General features: G+C 51.2%; 1 protein-coding gene across 1 annotated transcript in view; it reads left to right on the plus strand.

Annotated features, from left to right (window-relative positions):
• Positions 1 to 15,803, plus strand: part of RPRD2 (regulation of nuclear pre-mRNA domain containing 2) — a 105,387-nt gene extending 89,584 nt beyond the window's left edge. Inside the window, 3 exon segments of the mRNA XM_060256213.1 lie at positions 1,611 to 1,907; positions 4,145 to 4,348; positions 9,233 to 15,803. Coding sequence (XP_060112196.1) covers positions 1,611 to 1,907; positions 4,145 to 4,348; positions 9,233 to 11,955 — 3,224 coding nt within the window. The 3' untranslated portion in view covers positions 11,956 to 15,803.
• Positions 15,804 to 16,995: the final 1,192 nt, after the last annotated feature.

Consider the following 16,995-nt stretch of genomic DNA (forward strand, 5'->3'; position numbering starts at 1 on the left):
CACTGTTGCCCCTCCCAAGCACCAAGAAGACAGAGCACCACTGCACCACACATAAGAACATAAGAGAAGCCATGTTGGATCAGGCCAATGACCCTTTCAGTCCAACACTGTGTCACATAAGAACATAAGAGAATCCATGTTGGATCAGGCCAATGGCCCATCCAGTCTAACACTCTGTGTCTCATAAAACTTAAGAGAAGCCATGTTGGATCATACCAATGGCCCATCCAGTCCAACACTCTGTGTCACATAAGAACATAAGAGAAGCCATGTTGGATCAGGCCAATTACCCTTTCAGTCCAACACTCTGTGTCACATAAGAACATAAGAGAAGCCATGTTGGATCAGGACAGTGGCCCATCCAGTCCAACACTCTGTGTCACACAGTGGCCAAAAAAACTCCAGGTGCCATCAGGAGGTCCACCAGTGGGGCCAGGACACTAGAAGCCCTCCCACTGTTGCCCCTCCCAAGCACCAAGAATACAGAGCACCACTGCTGCAGACAGAGAATTCCAACAATAATCTATGGCTAATAGCCACTGATGGACCTCTGCTCCATATGCTTATCCAATCCCCTCTCGAAGCCGTCTATGCTTGTAGCCGCCACCTCCTGGGGCAGCGAATTCCACGTGTTAATCACCCTTTCCCTTTATCCGTTCTCACCCAACTGCTCGGCAATTTCATTGAGTGCCCATGAATTCTCATATTGTGAGAAAGGGTGAAAAGTCCTTCTTATTTTTCATCTGAGCATGTCGTGTCCTTGGAAGATTTCATCACCCCCCCCCCCCTCGTTTCTTCACCTGGCTAGTTCTGTTCACCCTGGAGAGAGTGACAATTTTCTCTCTAGTATCGCACAGATGAAAGCGTCAATAGGAAATCCTGGGGTAGCCAGCATGACTTCACTCATCGTTGCAGTTAGCAGAGCCAAGGGTGGGTTGCTGGAGGACAATCAGCATCCAAGAGAGAGAAACAGAGCCAAGGGAGCCGTTACTGAGGTGTTGTCAGAGACGCTTGTCCAAGAGTTACGCCAGGGGTCACAGAGGCGTTGTCCAAAGGTCACACGAGCAAGGCAGAACCCAAGGCTGTGGTCCAGAGTCAGTGGTAGATTGACGTTCTGCTTCAGTGCCTCACAACCTCTCTGGTCTGTGCTGTAGCAATCTTGAGTAGGTTGCTCAGGTGCGTGTCTGTAAGTTGCAAACCCACTTTTGATTTATTGGCATTCATTACAGAAATCTCAGGGTCAGTGCTTTGAGCCTAAGACTCGGGGGGGAAACGTGAAATGGCTGAGCATTGCGTTCTTTTGCACACAAGTTGCTTCATGTGCTGGTCGACCAATGGAGAAAACAGAGGCTTTGCTCTCTAGCACCTGTGTGATTGAGCAAGCCTGGCAAAGCAAGCTGGAACGCAGAAGGAAGCAGAGAGAGAGAAGGAGAAGGAAGTAGATGACAGCGAGTCGCTTGCTGGCCTGATAGGAGCCCTCTGGGGGCCTGATTTAGCTCCCGGTCCACATGTTTTGATACCCCTGAATTAAATAGTAGCCCTGTGTGAAACAATAGGAAGGTGCCCCGTTATATCAACTGAACAATGTCCTTTCTCCCCCCCTGAACTAGTGGAAGAGAGAAAGGAGAGCCCGGCTGCTTCTGTGCCAGCCACTCCCAAGGTGACCGACAGCGTCCCGAAAGCATCTCCAGCAGCCGTGGCGCCGGCGGTGGGAGGGGTGGCGGCGGCCGCCGCTGCAGGTGCCACGACTCACGCTCCAGCCCCCGTCACCCCTCCAACACCAAAGCCAGCCAACCCTGCGCCCCTCCCTCCATCGCCGGCGCTTGCTCTGCCCAACCTCGCCAACGTGGACCTGGCCAAGATCAGCTCCATTCTAAGCAGCTTGACCTCCGTGATGAAGAACACAGGTGAGTGGGGGAGGGAGGGGGGCGGTGGCTACTCCAGAGCACCTTGGTGCATCTTGCTCTCTAGGCTGAGCTGCAGGGTCTTGTGCGGAGTGGCACCGTACAAGAGAGCTTGCCTGCGGCTGGATCTTCTGCTACCGAATGGCTGCTCTTTGCCTCTCCGTGAGGAGCCTTCCCTGAACGTAGAAAGAGCCTCTTGTGGCATGGCCAGTTGCCACTCTTAGCCAAGTGGGTATTGTGCAGGCCTGTGTATTGTCCTCATATGGTTTATTCTGCTGGGTCGTTGGTTTGTTTTTTACTGTTTTACATACATAATCCTGGCCATCAATGTTCCCTCTAAGCTGTGGAGTCTTGTGAGCAGAAATTCTACTTTGTGAGCTGCTGGCTTTAAAGTTGGGAGCTAATGCATCAATTAGTTTGCTCTAGGGCCATTTTTCGTGAGCTGAGACAAAAATGCGTGAACTGGAGGCTTAAAAAATGGTGAGCTGGCTCACACTAACTCAGCTTAGAGGGAACGCTGCTGGCCATGCAAGAGAATTATAGCCCCATCATCAGAAGGCATCGCCCATATGCCTTCATAATTAATATGTGCAATCGTAAGGACCAGTACACATGATACTGCCTTAGATTGAATCAGACAGATAGTCCCTCAATGCAGTATTGTCTGTTCAGACTGTAAGTGGCTCTCCAGGGTCTCAGGCTGAGGTCTTTCCCATCCCCTCCTGCCTGGTCCTTTTTCACTGGAGATGCTGGGGATTGAACCTGGGACCTTCTGCATGCCAAGCAGATGCTCTGCCACTGAGCTATGGCCCCTCTCCATGGCTCTCCAGGGTCTCAGGCTGAGGTCTTTCCCATCACCTCCCGCCTGGTCCTTTTTCATTGGAGATGCCGGGGATTGAACCTGGGACCTTCTGCATGCCAAGCAGATGCTCTGCCACTGAGCTATGGCCCCTCTCCATGGCTCTCCAGGGTCTCAGGCTGAGGTAAGAACATAAGAGAAGCCATGTTGGATCAGGCCAGTGGCCCATCCAGTCCAACTCTGTGTCACACAGTGGCCAAAATTTTTATATATATATACACACACACACACACACATATATATATATACACACACTGTGGCTAATAGCCACCAATGGACCTCTGCTCCATATTTACATCCAGCCCCCTCTTGAAGCTGGCTATGCTTGTAGCCGCCACCACTTCCTGTGGTAGTGAATTCCACATGTTAATCACCCTTTGGGTGAAGAAGCACCTCCTGTTATACGTTCTAACCTGACTGCTCAGCAATTTCATCGAATGCCTACGAGTTCTTGTATTGTGAGAAGGGGAGAAAAGTACTTCTTTCTCTACCTTCTCCATCCCGTGCATAATCTTGTAAACCTCTGTCATGTCACCCCACAGTCGACGTTTCTCCAAGCTAAAGAGCCCCAAGCGTCTTTCACATCTCCTACCGCTTAGTCCTTTTTTTAACTGGAGATATCCGGGATTGAATCTGGGACCTTCTGCATGCCAAGCAGAGGCTCTGCCACTGAGCTATGGCCCCTCTCCATGGCTCTCCAAGGTCTCAGGCTGAGGTCTTTCCTATCACCTCCTGCCTGGCCCTTTGAACTGGAGATGGAGGGGACTGAACCTGGGACCTTCTGCATGCCAAGCAGAGGCTCTGCCACTGAGCTACGACCCCTCTCCATGGCTCTCTGGGGTCTCAGGCTGAGGTGTTTCCCATCACCTTCTTCCCAGTCCTTTTCAACTGGAGATAGCGGGGGTTGAACCAGGGACCTTCTGCATGCCAAGCAAAGGCTCCGCCACTGTGCCACAGCAAATACTACCACTTCTGAGCCAAGTTGTCATATTAGATTGGAAAAAGCATGGAAGCAGCCTAGCGGGTGGTCCCGCTAGACTGTGGCCTCCATCTCTTCAGCCCAGGGAGGAATCGCATTAGTGTCTATTCTCTGGGCCCCTGTGTCAGGGAACTCCTTCGTCAGGGTGCCAGGCACGTAGCGAATTGCAAAGGCTCTTCCTTTTTCCGTTTAAAAAATCAAGTTTCTTGTCCTCTAGATATTGCAGAAAACAGTTCAGCTAGTGTCTTGCAGAAGCCTGTTGAGGAAGGATTCTTAACTCCCTCCTGGGCCTGATGCTCAGTCTCTTGTGTTGTGTAATTGGGTGTAAATTGAGCGGGCGGCTGAGCTTCTCCTCCGTTCCCCCGTACGAACGTTTGAACGATGAAATGTTTTCTTCCCCAGGGGTCAGTCCTGCCTCAAGACCTTCTCCAGGTACCCCGACGAGTCCGACGGCGCTGACGGGTGGCTTGAAAGCGCCACTTGCGGGCGCCCCGTCTGCGCCCCCAAACCCACTGGCAAATATCCTCTCCAAAGTGGAAATAACCCCCGAGAGCATCCTCTCTGTGCTCTCCAAAACCCAGACTCAGGCGACACCGACTCTGCAAGGTAAACGCACCGTGTGGGTGGGGCTTGATTGCTTTAGTCTGACGTAAGTATCAGCCAGGAGTATGCCTGGCAGAATCTACTTGCTTTCATTAAAAATAAAATAAAATAAAAAAGCACCTTTGGAGAAGAGTCTGAAGATGAAAGCAGACTTTGAAAGCAGGCATTGGAGTAAGTATCAAATGGGAGCCAGTTTGGTGTAGTGGTTAAGCGCACAGTCTCTTATCTCGGAGAGTTGGGTTTGATTCCCCACTCCTCCACTTGCACCTGCTGGAATGGCCTTGGGTCAGCCATAGCTCTTGCAGAGTTGTCTTTGAAAGGGCAGCTTCTGTGAGAGCCCTCTCCAGCCCCACCCGCCTCACAGGGTGTCTGTTGTGGGGGAGGAAGGGGAAGGAGATTGTGAGCCGCTCTGAGACTCTTCGGAGTGGAGGGCGGGATATAAATCCAATATCTTCATCTACCTCACAGGGTGTCTGTTGTGGGGGAGGAAGGGAAAGGAGATTGTGAGCCGCTCTGAGACTCTTCGGAGTGGAGGGCAGGATATAAATCCAATATCTTCATCTACCTCACAGGGTGTCTGTTGTGGGGGAGGAAGGGAAAGGAGATTGTGAGCCCCTCTGAGACTCTTCGGAGTGGAGGGCGGGATATAAATCCAATATCTTCATCTACCTCACAGGGTGTCTGTTGTGGGGGAGGAAGGGAAAGGAGATTGTGAGCCGCTCTGAGACTCTTCGGAGTGGAGGGCGGGATATAAATCCAATATCTTCATCTACCTCACAGGCTGTCTGTTGTGGAGGAGGAAGGGAAAGGAGATTTTGAGCCGCTCTGAGACTCTTCGGAGTGGAGGGCGGGATATAAATCCAATATCTTCATCTACCTCACAGGCTGTCTGTTGTGGGGGAGGAAGGGAAAGGAGATTGTGAGCCACTCTGAGACTCTTTGGAGTGAAGGGCGGGATATAAATCCAATATCTTCATCTATCTCACAGGGTATCTGTTGTGGGGGAGGAAGGGAAAGGAGATTGTGAGCCGCTCTGAGACTCTTTGGAGTGGAGGGCGGGATATAAATCTAATATCTTCATCTACCTCACATGGTGTCTGTTGTGGGGGGGGAGGGAAAGGAGATTGTGAGCCGCTCTGAGACTCTTCGGAGTGGAGGGCGGGATATAAATCCAATATCTTCACCTATCTCACAGGGTGTCTGTTGTGGGGGAGGAAGGAAAAGGAGATTGTGAGCCGCTCTGAGACTCTTTGGAGTGGTGGGCAGGATATAAATCCAATCTCTTCATCTACTTCACAGTGTGTCTGTTGTGGGGTTGGGGGGGGGAAGGTAAAGTAGATTGTGAGCCGCTCTGAGACTTTTCGGAGTGGAGGGCAGGATATAAATCCAATATCTTCTTCTTCAGTTTGGTGTAATGGTAAAGTGTGGAGACTCTTATCTGGGAGAACCAGGTTTGATTCCCCCACTCCTCCACTTTCAGCTGCTGAAATGGCCTTGGGTCAGCCATAGCTCTGGCAGAAGTTGTCCTTGAAAGGACAGCCTCTGTCAGAGCTCTCTCAGTCCCACCTACACGGTGTCTGTTGTGGGGGAGGAAGGGATAGGAGATTATAAGCTGCTCCGGGTCTCTGATTCAGAGAGAAAGGGTGGGGTATAAACCTACAAGAACCAGGTTTGATTCCCCGCTCCTTCACTTGTAGCTGCTGGAATGGCCTTGGGTCAGCCATAGCTCTCGTGGAGTTGTCCTTGAAAGGGCAACTTCTGGGAGAGCTCTCTCAGCCCGACCTACCTCACAGGGTGTCTGTTGTGGGGGAAGAAGGTAAAGGCGCTCTGATTCAGAAAGAAGGGTGAAGTATAAATCTGCTGTCTTCTTCTTGAGTAAAAAGCACCTTTTCCCCTACCAATGAATCAGCACCCCTCCCCCCCCCCGATCCCATTCCAGCTAGAACCAGCCGCAGCCAAGTGATAGTCTCTGAGAGTATGATCGTGAAGACCCAAGCATATTACATACCTCAGGGTGATACCTACAAGCATAATAGCCAGTTTCCTTATCACTACCCTTCCAGGAATCCCCACCGAACAATGGGCACATCCACAAACCTATTGCCCTTTCACCACACCCCCTCCAGCCTAGAAATAGCAGCTCTCCAGCAGGCCTGGCCTCACTCAACGCACAGCAGCCAAGAAGGTCTGAGCGCCTGCTCCGGCTGCAACGCCACCGAGGATGTTCTCCGCAGCCGAGAACGAAACGTCTGGAAGGAAAACTTTCTCCAGTAGAACACGGCACTTGAGCCCGAAAGATTCTACAAGCCCCAATGATAGCCTCGCATTACAGAAACTGAACCAAGCGTGGGAGCGCTCGTGGCAAGGAGACAACTCGACAGACAATTCTCGGAAAGGAAGTGCGCTGTGTGGCTCATAATAAAAAAAATTTCTGAGCCAGCGTGGCCCTGTGATTAAAGAGTGTCGGACTAGTATCTGGGAGGCCCAGGTTGGAGCCCTCTCTCGTGCGAAGGAACTCTGCGGGTGACCACGAGCCAGTCGCTCTCTCAGCCCAACCTACATCGCAAGAGGAAAGTTCCAAGTCCAGTAGCGCCTTTAAGACTGACCCAGTTTAGTCCTGGGTGTCAGCTGAAGAAGCCTGCATGCAAAAGCTTATGCCCAGAATTAGACTTTGTTGGTCTTAAAGGTGCCGTCGGACTCGAAACTTTGTTCAGCCGCCAGAAAGGTTATTCCTGGGGTTTGAGAGAGACCTGTGGGGCCGCCCAGTTTTGCCGCGGTTGGAACTACCACTTCTATTGTCTGTGCAGCTGGATCCCTTCTGCTTGGCACTAGACGGCGGCTTTACCTGTTTAGCTTTATCTGTTTCAAAGGCAAATGCCATTTTGGGCCCCATTAATAGAAGCCTAGTGTCCAGATCACGTGAAGTGATGGCATCGCTTTACTCTGCTTTCGTAAGACATCACCTGGAATGTTGTGTTCCGTTTTGGGCACCACATTTTAAGAAGGATCTAGACAAGCTGGAACGGGTCCAGAGAAGGGTGACGAAGATGGTGAGAGGTCTGGAGACCGAGTCCTATGAGGAAAGGTTGAAGGAGCTGGGCATGTTTAGCCTGGAGAGGAGGCGGCTGAGAGGTGATAGGATCACCATCTTCAAGTCCTTGAAGAGCTGTCCTATAGAGAGGTCTGGAGACCAAGTCCTGTGAGGAAAGGTTGAAGGAGCTGGGCATGTTTAGCCTGGAGAGGAGGCGGCTGAGAGGTGATAGGATCACCATCTTCAAGTACTTGAAGGGCTGTCCTATAGAGGGGTCTGGAGACCAAGTCCTATGAGGAAAGGTTGAAGGAGCTGGCGATGTTTAGCCTGGAGAGGAGGCGGCTGAGAGGTGATAGGATCACCATCTTCAAGTACTTGAAGGGCTGTCCTATAGAGGGGTCTGGAGACGAAGTCCTATGAGGAAAGGTTGAAGGAGCTGGGCATGTTTAGCCTGGAGAGGAGGCGGCTGAGAGGTGATAGGATCACCATCTTCAAGTACTTGAAGGGCTGTCCTATAGAGGGGTCTGGAGACCAAGTCCTATGAGGAAAGGTTGAAGGAGCTGGGCATGTTTAGCCTGGAGAGGAGGCTGCTGAGAGGTGATAGGATCACCATCTTCAAGTACTTGAAGGGCTGTCCTATAGAGGGGTCTGGAGACCAAGTCCTATGAGGAAAGGTTGAAGGTGCTGGGGATGTTTAGCCTGGAGAGGAGGCGGCTGAGAGGTGATAGGATCACCATCTTCAAGTACTTGAAGGGCTATCCTATAGTGGATGGGGCGAAATTGTTTTCTGCAGCCCCAGAAGGTAGGACCAGAACCAATGGGTTTAATTTAAACTAGAAGAGTTTCCAGCTCAGCACGAGGAAGAACTTTTTGTCCGTTAGAACAGGCTTCCTCGAGAGGTGGTGGGCTGTCCTTCCTTGGAGATTTTGAATCAGAGGCGGATCCTGTGAACTTAAGGGGAGGTATTTGTGAGTTTCCTGCATTGTGCAAGGGGTTGGACTTGACGACCCTGGGGCATAAAATATTAGGACACAGATGCAATTGCGGTGCAGCCAACCAGGCTATTTTTCATCTGCCTCAGGAATGTGAGCGTCATGCTTTCCAAAGAGATGTGATGGAGCTCTGAACTCTCCCCAGCTGTGACTTGAATGAATTGAAAAGACGTATTTAGGGAGATTCCCCAAACTGTCTGCATACTTATTTTATGCACTTAGTTACATATTTTGAAGATGATGATGAAGATATTGGATTTATATCCTGCCCTTCACTCAAGAGTCTCAGAGCGGCTCCCCCCCACCAACCGCAACAGACACTCTGTGAGGTGGGTGGGACTGAGAGGGCTCTCCCAGAAGCTGCCCTTTCAAGGACAACCTCTGACAGAGCTACGGCTGACCCAAGGCCATTCCAGCAGGTGCAAGTGGAGGAGTGGGGAATCAAACCCAGTTCTCCCAGATAAGAGTCCGCACTTAACCACCACACTAAACTGGCTCTCTTTTTATAGTTTATATTTTTATATTGTTATATGCTTCTGGTATGTAATAATGTAAAATATTATTATATTAGTAGTATATTTATACAATAAAATACATTATTATATGCTTGGTATATAATACATTATACTCCGCCATACAATAAATAAATAAATGTGGCGTATAGACGGAGTCACAGTATGCTTCCCAGCACTCAGATATGAGCAGAGCAGTCTGGGAAAACTCATGAAGTGAGTGCCTGGTGTGAGATTCCTGAAGCTCATTCCTGGCTTGTCTGTCTTGTACTCTGTAGCTGAAATAGAGTTGGTGGAACGGCAGGAGAGAAGCGTTTTAAATCAATTCCTTGTCTCTTTTTCCTCCCCCCAGGCTTGTCCTCCTTTCTCCAGAGCGTTGCCAGCAACACCGCCCAGCCGAGCGAGAGCGCATCTCAGAGCACCGCTGCGTCTCCCGCCACCACAGCGGCCCCTTGCGTCAAAGGGAGGAGTGTTTCTTCCAATGCTCAGTCTTTCGTGCCGCAGGGTTTTGCTTATTCTCCCAACTCTTCTTCTTCGGAGGTTTCTTCCACATCTGTCAACAAGGCTCCCCTCGGCCATAGCCCAGGGCTTCCCAGTTCCAGTTTTAAACCCCCTGCCAACACCTTGGGTTTTGCCAGCTCCCAGACTGGCAGCCCTTCCCTTCGGCCAGCAGAGAACCCGCTGAGCCAGTCTTCCGAAATTTCGGAGACGAAAGTGGAGTCTGAACCGACTTCTCCTAGCCTGGAAATGAAGATACACAACTTCCTCAAGGGCAACCCTGGCTTCAGCGGCTTGAATCTGAACATCCCGATTTTAAGTAGCTTGGGATCCGCCGTGCCACCCGAGAGCCATCCCTCCTCCCCGGATTTCAGCCGAGGGCCCACGAGCACTTCAATGGACAGCATAGACGGCACTCCTGTTCGCGACGAGCGGAGCGGAACGCCGACTCAGGACGAGATGATGGACAAACCCTCATCTAGCAACGTCGACACTCTCTCCCTGCTCTCAAAGATAATCAGTCCAGGCTCTTCTACGCCTAGCAGCACCAGGTCCCCTCTTCAGAGCAGAGAGGACAGCTATCCCCAAGAGCTCTCTAATTCTTCATACAGGTCTTTCGGGATGGGTAGGGATTCTCCGGCCAGCATGTACAAACAGTCCTCTGACAGCATGGAATTACCTTCCTCCTTAATGGACTCCCCTCAGGAAAAGTTCTACCCTGACACTTCCTTCCAGGAGGACGAAGATTACCGTGACTTCGATTATTCTGGCCCTCCACCCTCTGCCTTGGTCAACCTGGAGAAGCAACCGGGAAAATCTATCCTGAAATCTGGTAAACTTGCTGATTCTGCGGAGTACCAGCCAGTTCTGCCTGGATACAGTCAAAGGACCTCTGGATTTGGCATCAAATCCTCTTTCCCTCCGTCGGTGAGATCTCTTCATGACCAGAGCGAAAGCTGCGATCCGTTGTCCTCTCCTGGCATGTATGGGAGTTACAGTTTACGGGGGAACGACTCCGGTTCAGACGCATCCCCTACGCCGAGTAAGAACGATGCTTTTTTCAGCCCGGATTCCAATCACAACAGCTTGTCCAAACCGATGCCACACGCCGGCCTATCGCAGAAACAGTATCCAGATTCCCCTCATCTGGTTCCACACAGGTCGTCGCTCTTCTCATCCCAGAATGCACTCTTGACTCCAGCTAGCACGGATAAACCTGTAGCGTCTTCCATCTCAGCCACTTCAACCATTGAGTTTAAGAACATGCTCAAAAATGCATCTCGAAAGCCCTCTGACGATAGCAAGCATTTTAGCCAGGGCCCAAAGGGGGGTCCCAGCGACGGTCCCAACCTCAGCCAGGCGGGTATTTCTGCCATAGAGCAGCAACAAGAGGAGCATTACCGGATTGAGACCAGAGTCTCTTCCTCGTGTCTTGATTTGCCCGATAGCACTGAAGAGAAAGGAGCCCCTATAGAAACCTTAGGTTACCATAACGCGTCCAACAGGGGGATGTCCGGGGAGCCCATTCAGACGGTCGAGTCCATCAGAATTCTCGGGAAAGGGAGCAGAGGACACGGGCGCGAAGCCGGCAGGGCGGGGTGGTTTGAGATGAGCAGTGCAGGGAGCTCCTTCGACAATGGGCCTTCGAGCGCCACGGAGATGCCTGCCATGGGCGCCGGCGGCAGCGTGTCCAGCTTCCAGACCCAGTACAAAGACCGCGGGCCGCCGTTTCAAGAGAGCGTGAACACCTTCAGAACAAACAGCTTTAGCGCTTCCTTTGACCGTCACGTGCCACCGCCACTCGGGCCGCCTCCCATGGAGCATGGGACTTCCTTCCCAAGGGACCAGTTGGGGCCGCCTCCTGCGGGGCCTCAGTCTCTTCCACCACCGAAGGATCTCAGCAGCATTTTCCCCAGGGATCACTCGGTCCCCCCTCCACGCATGCCATCAGTGGATCACGCTAGCCCTTTCTCGAAAGAACCGCCATCCCCTCTGTCCTTGCCTCACGGCGTTCCTCCGCCCCCGCCTCCTTCCTTAGAACGTGGGGGAGTCCCATTTCCCAATCAGCCGCCCCCTCCTCTCCCCGTGGAACGCCCCAGCGTCCCTTTCTCCACCCCTCCGCCACCTCCTGGGGATCTCGGCCTCCCATTCCCCGCTCCTCCCCTCGCCGCAGACCACGGGGTCCCGTTCAGCAAGGATCTGGGTGCCGTTCATCAAGGGACAATGAAAGAGCATTTTAACATACAGTCCGGAGCATCCCGGGACCAAGGCACCCAGCCTCAGCGCGACCACGGCGGTCAGTCCCTTGGTCGAGCTCGAGAGAACGTGGTGGGCTTGTCGCCCCTTGGAAGAGATCCTCTGGGGCCAACCCTTAATGTCGGATCCTCTGTCCTCTCTCACAGGGACAACACAAACCGAGGTGGGCTGGGTGTTAGGAACCAGCGGCCAGACTTTAGGCCTAGGGAGTCGTTCTTAAATAGAGACCCCTTTAACAACTTAAAAAGGCCTCGGCCCCCGTTTGCCCGGGGCCCGCCGTTCTTTGCACCAAAACGCCCCTTCTTCCCTCCCAGGTACTGAATGAAGGTGTTTCCGGAACTTTCTAGAGAGCAGTGGAAGTAGCGCTTTCACTTTCATTTCAATTTTCCTCCCCTAAAGGGCCCCACAACATTTTTGGTTCTGAATTAAGGTATGTTCTGTGCTACAACATATATATACCTATCTAAATATATATATCTATCACATTCTGTTGGTTTCTGCGGGGGAGGGGGGAGGGGTTAGTTGTTGGCCTAAAATGTAGGGGGTGCTGCAAAATAATTTAAGAACTAATCTTAAATTTGTTGATGAACTAATAATAAAGAAAAACTTTCAGTAGCTACAAATAATTAATCTACCATGGGGATTTTTTAAAGCCAGTTCCCCAGACCGGAGCCTAGGAGAGAGGCGGAAGTCATGGAGGATCCCGCACAGACAGGGGAAGGGAGGTCCAAGTTCTAAAGAATTCAGAGCCTGTCTTTTTTCCCTGGCGACTGTCACCCGTCCTGAGCCTGCCTTTTTGCCCCCACTTGCTTCAGCTCCTCCCCTCAGTGGTTTGTGCTTCTTTTTCTCCTTGGTGCCCGTTGGGAGCTCATATGGGGCGTTTTCACCACCGGAGCAAAAAAGGGAGAGGGGCGGCCATCTTTGCATGCTAATCCTTTCCTTTCTCGCAGCCCTTTTTAGGTTCCTAAAAAGTTCCCCTCCGTTTCTCAGTTTGGTTAGAGTAGCACGACCTCGACATCAGCCTGGAATCTGCCCAGGTAGACGGGCGGTCTGATCAGCCAGTCTCAGGTGGTAGAACACTAGGGTGGTGGTGGGGGAGCCTGTTCCTTCCCCCTTGGCCTGCAGTTGCTGTGCTTCTCGCTGGCTGAGGCTCGTGGGGGCGGAAGGGGGGGGGGGAGTGCACGACGGGGTGGTTTGGCCTGTTGCTTCGTTCCTCTAGTTCCATATTTACTCCTTGGTTCTAGCCAAAGCTTTTCTTTTTGTCCTTCGCACAGAGACAGGCTAGTTGGTAACCCCGGACCTGGAATGGGCCCTTCACTCGCCAATCATAATTTTAAACAGAATCCCTAAGGGAGCTTGGTTTTGCTGGCTGCTGTTTGTAGAGGTCTCTCCCCTGGGCGCACTCAGCAGAGGTTTTTTCCTGCTTTCTAAAAAGGAAGCGCACACGAGCTGTTGGGAGAAGCGCCTTTTGGTCTTGACCTTCCAGGTGCGCATTTAGGTAGCGGGTTTGTACGCTTGCGCTGCTGTCTTGGCTTAGTCCATTTGCATCTTCTCCGGGGCCCAGACGGTGGGGCTGGATGGCTTCTATTCACCGCACGGCTCTGACACCAGCATGCTTCTTCTCTGCTGCTTTCCTTGGTGTTGCACGCTAAGCTGAGGGCAGGTTAAGTATGCAGTAGCGCCAGGCAGATTCTCTTTCTCTCTTCCGCCCCTCCAACCCTGCCATCTTTACTCTTCTCGATAGATGGCTGTAGGCGTAGACTACTTTTGTGTGAAAACTGGGGTTTTGTTAACAGTTAATTTTTTTTTTAAATGCAATCTTTTAGGCAACTGGGAAGTTGCATTCCATTCTGCCATTTGTGTGTTTGCAACACCCCTTAGATTGTGTGCGTGCGCACGCATATTTAATTTTTAGCACAGAGGATATACCGTTTATATACCGAGAGAATTTCAAACGTCCTGGACTTACGAACGTGTCTTAATCAATCTTATCCCAGACTTCCAGAAGATGCCAGGTTAGACCACCAAGGTAGCGGGGTGGGAGGGGCGGAATTCCATACAAACGCAGGAGAGCCCCGCGACTGTGGGTCTGCTCCGTGGGGCATCGTCCCTTAATTAACAGTCGAGTCCTGTTCCAGCCTGGGCCAAAGGGAGCGACAGACTCAACCGAAAGTTCCGCAGGGGCTGCGACAAGACGGATGAAACGGAACGCCTGGCTGTGGGGATGATGGGAAACTCGCGGCGGGGGGGTGTCTGGGACAGGGCGGAGAACTGGCGGCTTTGCTCTTCCGACCTCTCCCCAGAGTGCCCTGGAGGCTGTGAGGGACCTGCTTGTCCTCCACCCCGTAAGGACAGCCACCGGGAGGGCGAGTTCAAGACAGCCCTGCCTTTTTTCTAAACGACGCTGGCTTTTTGCGACTCGCCAGTATTCTTAACGTTTCATCTGAATGTGAGTCACTAGGAATGGTGCATTTCTTAGGGGGTTTGGAACAGGACAGTTTAGCAGCCAATTACGCACCGAGTCAGGGTTACTTTTTCTTATTTCTTGTTTTTCCCGTTTGAAGACCGACTTCGGAATTCAAAAGTTTTTGGGTTTTCTACTGCTCATCCCCCTAAAAAATGTGAATTTTTTTTTTAATCCCGCCTCCCCTCTCTCTCTCTTAGTGGGCAGTTTCAGTAACTTGGGGTGGGGGGGGGGAGGATGCAGTGCCCCTGAACGCTGGGGCTCGTGAGATTGCATTGCCATAGGAAATGGCTGCTTAGGCAATCCGAAGTGTTCCCTTCGGGCACCTCGTAGGAAAAAGGACTGACAAGAAACCTTCCTTGTAGAAAAAGGCAATATATATTTTAAAGGTAAAGCTTCCTGTCTCTTTTTTTAATCCCAGATTTTCTGCTTTTACTTTAAAACGCTGATAACAGCTGACGGTGATGATGTACATATATGTAAAAAAAAAAAAAAAGATTGTTGGACAGGAAGTCTTTTTTTTTTTCTGTCTTGGGTTTTTCCTTCCCTCAGCTTCGCTGTTACTTTTTGTATTTCACCTGATAAGGGGGAAAAAAAACCACAAAATAAAAACATGTATTTTTTAAGGAAAGCATTAGTCTCTCTCGTGAAAGGACAGAATTTCCTAAAGAGGGAAGGAAGCTACAGTTTGCTTCTTGGCTGTTCTGAGAACGGAACAGAACGGCCAGGGATGGTCAGAAGGGATCCCACAGAGAGCACGTGTGGCTAGCTGGACCAATCAGTGTGCATTTTCCACAGGGGCTCCCCCTAAATATGCTAGGGAGAAGGTTAGCTGATTGCGGGACGGTGGTGGTGGGGGAGGGAGTTGCCCCTCTTTGTCCTACTGGTGACATCTTAAGCGGCAGGTTTTTCGCCTGCGAGCAGCATTTGGGTTGGGAAAACCAAGACCGAGGCGTGCCCCGGCTTCCAGCACAAAGTGAGCGGCTGTGATAATAAGGCAACGGTTCCAAAGTCGGGGGGTGGGTCCAGGGGCCGTGGGGGAGAGGCTGTTTTGAAAACGCTGTAAATAATTGCTGTGCTTTTTTTGTGTGTGCGTGCCTGTTCAAAAACTCTCGGTTGGGTCTTCGTTGGCTTGATATTCTTTCTCAAGTGTTTTCTGGTGGCAGGAGGGGGGGGGGGGCGGGGAGGAGAGAAAGCAAAGAGATTGTTCGGAGGCGAAGCCACCGCAGAAGCCCCTGAGAGTCTCCGGACTGTATGAGTACATTTAATAAAACAACTAGTTCAACTGTTTGCATATCCTTCTTGTAAATAAGCCTTCTTTTAAGTGTGCAATAGGTGTGAGCACGCAGCTGAAGAGCAGAGCCAGATATTCCCTCCTGCGCTCTGCGATTGTAGACCGACCACTCGGGCTTGGCCGCCAAAGGGCGGGACGTGAAGAGGGGCCACGACCCCGGAGAGAACCATCGGATGACGCACGAATTGTGATCCCGGCCGCAGAGACGCGCCCCGCCCCGTGAAACGTGCTCGGGAAGCGTGACTGTTCCTCTTAACGATACACAAATCTGGATGCGGTGGAAGCGGTCTGGAAGGTTCCCCCGAGTAAAAAAAGCAAAGCGATGGATGTTGAGAGATCCAGCTACCCCTGGCCTCCGCTCCTTCTCCCCTTATTTTTGTATTGTATGCTAATAAAGCGTTCTTGACTTGGTGTGGCCTTCTTCTCTAGGAGAAATGGAAACTCTGGGCCGTTTTGCCTAACCCTGTTTTCTTTTTGTCAGGTGGCTTCACCGGAGAGAGAACGTTTCCCAGGGCCTCGCGCGAGTGGGTTTGGACGTATGCGGTGTTAACGCACAGTGCGTGGTCACGATGTGTGGTAGCGATACATTCCTTTTTTAGCTAAGTGAACTGTAGCCATGCACATCTTAAAAATTCCTGTCTGAGAATCCTGAACAAATTTTAAATCTTGTCCGTTCTAGCCCTGCCGCAGTTGTTAAGCAGAGCAGTCCTCCCCCCCGCCGCCAAACGCAGCCTCCGTTTTGTGCAGTCGGGCTTCTCCGAAAAGTACAGAACCCTTTTCATTCGTGCCCATCTTTTTTTTTTTTTTTTTTGTATTCCCCCCTCCGAAACATCTTCCCTCGTATACCCACCTGTCGACTTCCCAAAGTCTTTTAAGAGCGTTCATCTTGGCCGGTCTGAATTCTCACGCCTGCCGGTTACGAGGGGAAGGTTCGTATGTTCGTATTTGTTCACATTATTCAGAATGATTCTGCCCCTTCGGTAAGATGGACAGGATGGCACACAGCCTGACGTATTTTACCATGTTTGCCTGCTCAGTCTGACATATATTCTTATGACCCAGTCACGCGTCTACATGCTGATAGGAATCCAAGAAGAACTCTCGCAGTTGCAAAAACAAAAAAAAACCCGCTCCGTTTTGTCTATTGGGTGATAAGCGATTAGCAGCGGGTATTCACTGCTCAAGATCAGAGTATCACAGAGTTGTTACTGGAGGAAAGGGGAGAGTCCTTTTTCAGAAAAGCTGAGGGACTTTTTATTTTGAGAATTGCTCTGCCGGGAGATGGGGCAGTCTTTCGACCTTTACCGCAGGGCTCCCGGTAAGAGCTGGGGTTACCTGTGCTCTTGAGCTTTTCCGAGCTGACAGGCATGACCCAGCTGGAAATTACCGAGAAGACAACCTTGCTGGATACTGCCTTTTATGTTTTCTTTTTCCCCCGTAGAAAAACACAGATTTTGAAATGTTCCCTGTGTCCAGGAAATGCTCTGAGAGGGAGTGACTTATGCTGTCTAGCAAGAGCTCACAATCTCTACAGTTGTGTTGCACACACCATTTGTGCCAAAAGTTGACTCCCTCTAGCCCAGTCGAAGAGACTCAACAGCCA

This window comes from Heteronotia binoei, chromosome 1 (assembly GCF_032191835.1).
Source record: "Heteronotia binoei isolate CCM8104 ecotype False Entrance Well chromosome 1, APGP_CSIRO_Hbin_v1, whole genome shotgun sequence".
Taxonomy (NCBI): domain Eukaryota; kingdom Metazoa; phylum Chordata; class Lepidosauria; order Squamata; family Gekkonidae; genus Heteronotia; species Heteronotia binoei.